The following is a 9,691-nucleotide window of genomic DNA, read 5'->3' as shown; positions in this document are numbered from 1 at the left end:
AATATTTAATCAAGTATTAGGCATATTTATCTTGTTTAACAGAATATTTTATTAATTTTAACATTTTTGTTAGGATAAAGACTTAATTACAAAATCTGATATAGTATAAAAATTCAAAAAATATATATATAAAAATCTAATTAAAAATTTAATAAAATTGTAGAAATCTACAAAATAATTAAAATAATGAAACTTCTTTATAATACTAATTTAAATACCATTTTTTTATATTGTATGTTGCATGAATTTATAGGGAAAAAAACTATTTATTTAGTGTTGGCCTGTTGGGGTGTGAGGTCAGAGTTGGTGTTGGCACTTGGCAGTATTAGCATCCTTGAGTCTCTTCACGTCTGTCACACCCGCACCCACCTCCACCTTTTATCCTTCTTTTATTTCGTTTCATTTCACTTCCCAAAACAATAATTTATTATTATTATTATATAAATCCAAATCTCTCTCCTTTCCTCTTCTTCGTTCCTTCGTTCTCTCTCATCCATGGTGGAACGCAGAAGCAGAAACAGAGTCGCCGGAGCAACCGACAACATCGAACTAGCACCGCCACCACTGCAACAATCACCGTCATTGAATACCTAAGCTTTTCTAGCTGCCGCAGCAAAATTGCGGGAGAGTTCTAGAAGAAGAAGAAAATGCCGCTCTCCAAGTACCACATTCGGAACGAGTACGGCCTCGCGGATCCCGAGCTGTACCGCGCCGCCGACGTTCGGGACGATCCGGAAGCTCTCCTTGAGGCCGTCGCCATGGGCGGCCTCGTCGGTCTCCTCCGCCAGCTCGGCGACCTCGCCGAGTCAGCTCTCTCTCTCTCTCTCTCTGATTTTTCTGACTTGAGCTGATTTTATTTTAGCTTTTTTCAAAACTGCAATGCAATTAAAGTGGTTTTAGTAGTGGTTTCGGTGATTGCGGTACCGAGTTTGAAGACAAAAAAAGATTAGAATTGAAGTTTGGTAGAATCACTTGGAGTTTGTGCTGCTGGATTGTGCTAGATTCGAATAGGTTTTTGTTTTTTAATTGCGTTTAGTTGAATGAGTGAGAAAAAGAAAAAGATTTTGTGCAATTTTCGAATTTGTGAGCGAGGCTTAGTTCAGCTAGGTTTTGTGACTCAATCTGAGATTTAATGGAATCTTCTAGTTACAGTTTTGTCGGAGTGAGATTAATTTGCGTTTGGGTTTTGTGAATTTGATTGCGCTTATAGTTGAATAAGCGCAAGCCTTGAAAGGGAAGATGGTGAAATTGAGTGTAGTTTAGAAATTTTCGAGTTTGTGCTGGCGTGAGCTAAATTCGGCAAGGTTTGTGGCTTTTCAGACTTGGAGGTGGTTATATATGGTTATTTTTTAACTACTGTCTTTCCTCGCTCTCTAATTTTATGTGATTGCTTTTTTAATCTGTTTTATTTTTTTGTTATTTTTTTGTTTGATTGTCGCCTTTCGATTGTGTTATTGTTGATTCTCCTTTACTGGTTCTAGCTCCTTGAGAATTGTATGTACATATTGTATAGAATGGTGAAGGTGTTTGGTCATTTGGGTGAGTTTGTGTGGACATCAGTAGTTTCTATTTATTTTTACAATAGCTGATTTGGATTTGTATCTCTTTAATATGATGAATTGACGATCATATATTTTAAACTTACCGAGTTCCGTTCTGAAAAATATAGCATTTTGACTTCAATGTGATTGGACTGTTATAGACATGTTGAGTTTAATGTTGTTGAGTATTTGTTTATTGTTTTAACTCAGATAAAGAGAAAATGCTGTTTCTGTATTCCACTTTATAATTGAGTAGCATACTAGAATTGCAGAAAGTAGTTACCTGATATTTCTTTGGAGAGTGTATTAAAATTGTGTGTTAGTATTATGATCTACTATGTGCAACCTATAAAACATTCAACAACCTCCTGAGATAGAGTAGGTTACTCAATCACACGAGAATTTGGTTCGAATGGTTTTGGTCATCATTAGTAAAACGAATATATCCGAATACAGTGGCTTATGATAGGTGGCTTGACAGGCTTGTTGCTTTTCTGTGTCTTCTATTTGATTACTTGAAGTTAGTTTCTGGTTGGGGAATCCACGTCGTGACAGGAATATCTGAGATACTACCTGACCTAACTTTAGCCTAGTTGAAGTCAGCTTTGGCATTTAACTTTTTCAATCATAGTTTGTACACTCGGTGCTCTCAAGTTCTCTGCATTTAACTGTTACATTTTGATCAGGTTTGCTGCCGAGATCTTCCATGATTTACATGAAGAAGTAATGGCTACTGCTGCAAGAGGTCATGGACTTATGACTCGTGTTCAACAGCTTGAGGCTGAAGTTCCTTCACTTGAGAAGGCTTTTTTCTCTCAAACTCATCATTCATCCTTCTACACGAATGGAGGTTTGTTGACACATAACAGAGTCCCATTTGGTGTGATTTTTATTTGTCATTGTGATTTGAATTTTGGTTATCTTGTCAAATGATGGACTTTTAGTTTAACTTGCAATGTTTAAACATAATGGTCCCTGGGGTTTTTTGCTGTTTGCCTGTTTGGGCTAAGTATAAATAATCTTGCTTATTGCGTGCAGGGGTTGATTGGCATCCTAATCTTCGTTCTGAACAGAATCTTGTTACTCAAGGAGATCTGCCTCGATTTGTAATGGATTCTTATGAAGAATGTCGTGGTCCTCCGAGACTTTTCCTTCTGGATAAGTATGATGATCTGTTTCTTCATAATTGTATAATTTCTGCGTAAAATATTTTACTTTGTTGTATATATGTAAAATTTTTTCTTCGACTTTGGCTTCTTATAGGTTTGATGTGGCTGGTGCTGGGGCTTGCCTGAAGCGTTACACTGATCCGTCATTTTTTAAAATGGAATCAGCTTCATTTGAAACCAAAATGGTAGAAGTTCACAGGGAAAAGAGAATACGTAAAATCAAGGTACAGAATTGCCAATTATACCATTTATTGACATAACTCCTTTTCTTGAAAATTATTTTAAATTGAAAAATCTCTTATTTTCTTTGATAAAGTGGTTCTGTCATTGTAATTTAATAGTGAGTTAGCTAACTGATAGTAAAACCTACAGAAGAGAGAATAGAGGCTGTTAGTTATAAGTGGAGCCAGCTAGGATAGGACTATTCTGCCCTTAGTGTAGCTTACGCTCTATCTGTATAAGTACAGATTAGTTCTAAACTCAGTCATAATGAACATTACACATTTCTGGAACCTTTCTCAGTCTCTCTGAATTCTCTCCTCTCTCAAAACTTAATATATTTGTCTTGACATCGTGTAGTGGTTGGGTTCTTGCTGTAAATTTATAAATTACAATTGAAATGTAATAATACGTTCTCTGTGCACATGACAATGCATTCGATGTTTATTAAACATAGCCATATGTCATGCTGTACAAGTTTTTAGCACTGCTTTTCTTGTTCATTGTAGCATTGTAATATACAATGAAAATTGAATATATACAATTTTGACGGTGTACTTATTTCTTCCATTTGCAGCAGAAGAAAGGACAACGATTGCGGGATGGCGAAGGCCCTAATGTTGCACCATCACATGCAAAGTAAGCTCCAGTGATTTTGTTGTGGTTATTCTTCTGGCATTTGGAACATATAAATGTCTTTCAACGGTTAATTGCTGACAGAATTTAGTTTCTATTCTTGCAGATTGCATCAGCTGCTTCTTGAGGAGCGTATTGAGAATGGTTACACTGATCCTGCACGTCTTGTGAAGTTGAAGAAAAGACAGTTGAATGGATCTGCAGTTGAAGTAAAAGATGGGAAAAGTTACATGACAAAGTTCCTGGAAACTGCCTCACCTGATCATAAAATGATTTATGAAACTTCAATTATTCCTTTGTCTGTAAAGCCTATGTCGGATGATACCAGTGAAGCAGGGATCAAAACGCTTGAAATCAGTGGCACTAGTCCTGTAAAGAGGAAATTGGGAAACGAAAACACCTACCCATCCCCTAACCAGCAGGAATCACTAAAAGGATTTTCAGAAATGGATGGAAAGGCAAATGGAGATGTTGTGAAGGTGAAAGAACAAAAATTTTCTCGTGTGACAGAGGAAATTTCTTCTAATCATCCCAAGTTTCCTATGGAAACAGAATTGGCAGTCGATGAACAAAAGAAAATAGAAGGGATCTTAGATGGGTACCATTCTGATACAATTAGTGAAGTTGACAATTATATGGATGCTTTAAACACCATGGAGTCAGAATTGGAAACAGACAATGAATGTAAACCTAAAAGGCGATTATTGAATATTCAAAAGGCAACAGACGGTGATGGCAAAGAAAACTATCAACCAGAGGCTCGGTTTTCATATTCTCAATCATTTGGAGATTCCTCAACGTCTGATGAGATTGGTTCATTCAAACAAGATAGAAATGAAGAACAAATTGAAGAGCATGCTCAGTTGTCTGATTCTCGCTCAACTGGGACATCCTCAATGTCAGACAATAGTTTGTTCAGAAGAGATGGCGATGATCATACAGAAATGCAATCTCACTTTTCAGATTCCCCATCTATTGGAAATTCTTCTATGTCAGATGACAATAGTTCTAGCAAGAAAGAAAGATCCCCTTCCGATCACACTGATTCATTAAGCTCTGTGGTTGAAAATATACAATCGGAGCCTATATTATCAACAAAAACCAAAATTTATGAACCAGAGGTTGAAGATACACTACCCAGACAGCCTCCCCATATTGCTGTTCATGATGCACCTGATGGTGAAGAAGAAATTTCTGATTCAGGGCAAGCCTCTAATGAACTGATGACTTCAGGACATGTATTGTGTTCTGTTCATGGCCCTGCTTCACCAGTGACTCTACCTCCACAGGCTCAATCAGATGAACTCCCATTTGACCCAGTTGAACTTAATTCAACAGTAGAAGAAGATGAAGAAAGAACAGATCCTATGAAATCTACGGTTGCTGAACCTGTCTCTCTCTCTGCAGTGAAAGAAGATGCTTGTCCTTTGGATTTGTCTGATAAAAATTCTCTAGACAAGTTCGATAATTATGATCCAAATGTTCAGTCCGATGATTTATTGCAATTTTCCAATAATTTAGAATTAGTTCAGGAAAATGAAGGCAGTGATCTTTCAGAAATAAAGAAGTTGCAGGTGGAATCACCTAATAAAAACTCTCTTGAAGTTTTGGTTGATAGAGATATTGGTTCAACAGGAGAGGATCCGATTTCCTCATCCATGGAAGAACTGGACTTGAATTCAGGTACAATGGTGGTGCTTGATTGTCAAGACTTGAAAGATGAGGATTGTATTATATCTACCCAACTTGGTTCTGAAGATTTGGCTCCTGTTGTGGATGTTCCTCCCACGAGTTGCCTTACCGGGGAGTTATCCTCAGATGTAACTCATAACAATCCACAGGATGAACCAAGTTTAGCCAAAAATGAACAAGTGTGTTCTGATGTGGAATCAATTTCTGAAGAGGGACTGGTGCCCGGTGATGAAATAAGATCCACCTCAGGTGTTGATCCTGTTGAAGGTGATGGTCCTGTTAAAGAGCTGTCTTCTCCTGATACTCCTGTGATGGTAAATGATGTGTTCAGTGAAAATGTTGATTCAGAAGACCAAGCTGTCTCTACTGTTCCTTCTGTTAATAATGATGACAAAGATGCAGGTATTTTAACCTGTCCAGCTCCATCTGGAAGTTCTTCCAGTTTGCAAAAACCTCTCTCTTCTTCCTTGGATTATTATAAGATGGAAATGGAATCCAATGAAGTAAAATCAACCCAAATTTTAAAGGACTTGAATGTAGAGAAAAGGGATAGCCAACTGGAGCAATCGACAGCCATCTCACCACTTGATGTCATTTATTCTCCAACCATTAATTGTACAGATACGGAAGAATGTCTCTCTGCTGTTGCAGATCCGCATGAGAAAGAGATGGAAGTTAACAAGGCAGTTGCTAGAGAATCTTTGACAGAATTAGAGAGACAGAATGAAATGGATCAACCAATAGCTGTGTCTTCTGGTGTGCAATTGAATCTGGAGAAACAGGCACCTGGTGATCTTTCTAATTTAGAAAGATGTAATGATAATCAAAATTCATCTCCTTGGGAGAAACTCCAACACAGTGCTTCTGTCGACGACATGAAAATGGTGCATGAATTTTCAGGGTTAGATAGTCAGCAGTCAGAATCTATATTTGATGACTTGAATGATCCTTCACAGAACAAGAGAGAGAGTTTTTCATCACCTTGTAACAAGCTTGAGTCTGGAAGTGATGTAGAGCTGTTTTCACGATCACATGTTGGTGAATGGGATGCAGAGTTTATGCTCAGCGGTGAAGGAAACATAGCCTCTCAGAAAACTCAATTGGAGAAAGAAAGCATTCATGCCACTCCCGACTTCCCTTCAGATGACCATGCAGATGAACTGTCATCATCTCATCCCTTACCACAGTCATCTAGCCAGGAGGTTAACCCTACAGAACATGTCATGGAGCCATCGAAGTCTCTTCCCGATCTCTTTACTGAGTCAGCTGAGAATAATCTCGATGAGATGCCTCCTATGCCCCCTCTACCACCTATGCAATGGAGAATGGGCAAGGTTCAGCATTCTTCCCCTTTTCTGCAGAGAGAACAGGTAGAAGTAAGTCAGGCCTCATTCCAACCAATGCTGCCTTCAGGTCAACCAATGCTTCCAATTGAACCTGATAATACCTCTCAATTTGGTTTTCCACCATCTGAAAGAGATAATTTGCTGTCTCAGAATCCATTTGTGCCTGTCATGGCAGTGAGTGATAAGCTCCAATCTTCTGGGTTTCCAGTGGGTGTTTCAGGGCATCCTGTTGCTATACCTTTTCAATTTCCTATCATGGTTAATGAAGCAAATGGTCAATACCTATTGTTGGACAGAAGCCAAATTGCAAATCCTTTCTATACATTACCTGTTGTAACCACCAGCAGGCCTCAGCATGGCTACATTGTTGCTTCTGAGGGACTAATGGCACAAAATTCAACCCTATACCCTCCAACTCCATCTGCCGATTTTTCTGCTTCTGTAACTGATTTCACCTCTCCACAGGAAAAATTGACCCAATCCCCAAGTCAATTAATGACTGAGACTAGTTTAGAAGTCAAAGCACATGAGCATCCCATAAGAAATGTCGTACCTGTGGCCACTTCCCAAGATTCTCATGTTACTTCTGGACAAGATTCCATCTCTGCAGACGAACAAACTCAACCTCTTATTCTGTCAAAGACAGAGACTAGTGAAGATGACTCACTTCAGCAGTCTACAGATAACAGGTTATCCGCTGAAAGCCCTCCACATGCTTATGTTGCTTCTGAGGGAGAAACAGTTGAGAGTTCAGATCCTTGCCCTCCAATACCACCTGCTGAATGTGCTGTTCCTGAACATGATTCCATCTCTCCACAAGAAAAACAAATTCATCCTCCCAGTCAGTTTTCAACAGAGGCTAGTTCTGAAGTTAAAACACTGAATCAATCTATGAGTAATGCTGAAGTGGGACAAGGACATCTGCCTATCTCACTCATGTTGCCACCTCACATGAATAGTATGGCACCTAATCCGCATTTCTTGCCTCCTGAGGGGGAAACATCATTGTCCTTAGCTGCATCTGCTCAAACTTCAGATTTTGAGAGTGAAAGGACAAATCCAAAACCAAAGAACAAGCTTCCTCGTCCTCGGAATCCGCTAATTGACGCTGTTGCTGCTCATGACAAAAGCAAGGTGATTGTAGTTTCTAGATTTTTATTTTGAAACTCAATTTCTTTTTGTGGTCTTATTTTTGCATAACACTTTGCGTTTGGACTATAACAGCTTAGGAAGGTTACTGAACGGGTTGTTCCTCAAACCGCCCCAAAGACAGATGAAAGAGATTCATTGCTAGAACAGATAAGAACAAAGGTTAGACTCTGCAACCTTTATCTTTATGCTGATCTTTACCACTTCTGTAACAAAGCATATTCTTATATTAAAAATATTTTTTGGTTTTCCCAGTCCTTCAACTTGAAGCCTACTGTAGCAACGCGACCCAGCATTCAAGGTCCTAAAACAAACTTGAAGCTTGCCGCCATCTTGGAAAAAGCCAATGCAATTCGCCAGGTCTCTCACTCTCTTGTTATCTGTTCATTTTACCAATTGTTGTTGTGGCCTGTTTTCTTCAAAAGGTCAACTAACATGTTGATAAATTACTGAAATATAAATAATAGGCTTTGGCCGGAAGTGATGAAGACGATGATGCGGATAGTTGGAGTGAGTGATTCTTGAATTCTGTTTGGAAAGCATTGCACTCTGATTCTTGCCTCTGAACCATGTCCAAAGTGTCACTCGTTCTCTCCTACAATGAATAGGAAAAGTCTTGGTGAAATGTAAAGATTCTTTATCCTACCATGTTCATATATGATATACTCTTAGGTCTAGCTTCTCCTCTTAGTCCTCATTTCTTCTACATACAATTTGCATGAATATCAGTATAAGCAAACAAAATTTAGCATCAATCGTCAAATCCAGATCCATTGTAGGAGGTGAAAAACTTTCTGCAATTTGATACGGCTCAGGCTCAGCGTGCAAGCGCTGTACCCACTTATCATCAAATCCCATAAGCAAGTGTATATTTCTGTGTTATGTCATTACCTTATATCTGTAATCTGTGTACCCAATTTTGTACTTGTGTGATGTGTAGCGTATGTGTATCGTGATAATTTCCCCATTTATCAGCATGTATCTCATCTATGTCCAGTACAGTCATATATGTAAACGTTAGTATAATACTTTCAGTGTACAGATTCCATCATTGCTGTCATTCATTGAGCTACTACTTACTGTTATTATAGTATCTTATATGTTAACAAACAAAGAGGTAGATTGGTTCATTGTCTGTGGTAAATAGAAGCATGCATGAAGAGGAAGAAAGTTATTATATTATTTTTTTTTTCCTTCCACAAGTAACAACAATCAATTTCGATAACGGTGATCTGGTTTCAACTTTCAACTCAGTGATGTACTATGTGTAGCTTTTTAATGTATAAACATAAAGGTCAATTGTTCTCTGTCTTCCTGACTCTGCAATTAGAACAACTCTTAAAATTAAAAAATGTGGAGATTACTCGTATTGTACTTTGCTTTATAAAATCGTAATAATTATTAGCTTTTTTTTTTTTTTGGGGGGGGGGGGGGGGGGGGTTTGGTTTATATGATTATTATTTCTCTTGATAATGGTCTTTTAACAATTAACAGGCATAGGCTGATTTAACGACATTCATCAAGTCCCATAAGCACGGGTGTTCACGGGTACGGGTAATCTAACCGTTCGATAAAAATTGATAATGGTCTTTTAACAATTAACCGCATATGCTATTTAAAGACATTGATCAAGCCCCATAAGCACAACAACATATGCTATTTAAAGACATTCATCAAGCCCCATAAGCACGGGAGTTCACAGGTACGGGTAATCTAACCGTTCGATCAAAATTGATCCGATTCAGCTATAATAGGTTAATAGTTTTGTATTTGACGGGTAATGATTGAATAATGAGGTGTAATTGGGTTGAATAATGAGGTGTAATTGAATCCGACTTTAATTGTTTCGATTACTGATTTTAGGATTGTTAAACCTAAACCAACCCAATTATAAGATGAAGTTTATATTAATTTTAGAAATAATGATGTTATATGTGAC

General features: G+C 38.0%; 1 protein-coding gene across 2 annotated transcripts; it reads left to right on the top strand.

Moving 5' to 3' along the window:
- Positions 1-354: 354 nt before the first annotated feature.
- LOC130960411 (protein SCAR2-like) lies at positions 355-8,920 on the top strand. 2 transcript variants are annotated; one of them, XM_057885801.1, is made up of 9 exons: positions 355-805; positions 2,228-2,391; positions 2,580-2,703; positions 2,805-2,934; positions 3,510-3,568; positions 3,672-7,737; positions 7,828-7,914; positions 8,008-8,112; positions 8,220-8,920. In XM_057885801.1, exons 1-9 carry the CDS (start codon positions 648-650, stop codon positions 8,268-8,270), a joined length of 4,944 nt encoding a protein of 1,647 aa, XP_057741784.1. In that variant the 5' UTR covers positions 355-647; the 3' UTR covers positions 8,271-8,920. The 2 variants fall into 2 exon arrangements, with proteins under 2 accessions (XP_057741784.1, XP_057741783.1); XM_057885800.1 differs by having other exon boundaries at positions 3,507-3,568.
- The last annotated feature ends 771 nt before the right edge of the window (positions 8,921-9,691 follow it).

This window comes from Arachis stenosperma, chromosome 2, assembly GCF_014773155.1.
Source record: "Arachis stenosperma cultivar V10309 chromosome 2, arast.V10309.gnm1.PFL2, whole genome shotgun sequence".
NCBI classification, from domain to species: Eukaryota; Viridiplantae; Streptophyta; class Magnoliopsida; order Fabales; family Fabaceae; genus Arachis; species Arachis stenosperma.
The sequence above is the reverse complement of the archived record's forward strand: the minus strand, read 5'-3'. Positions and strand labels throughout refer to the sequence as shown.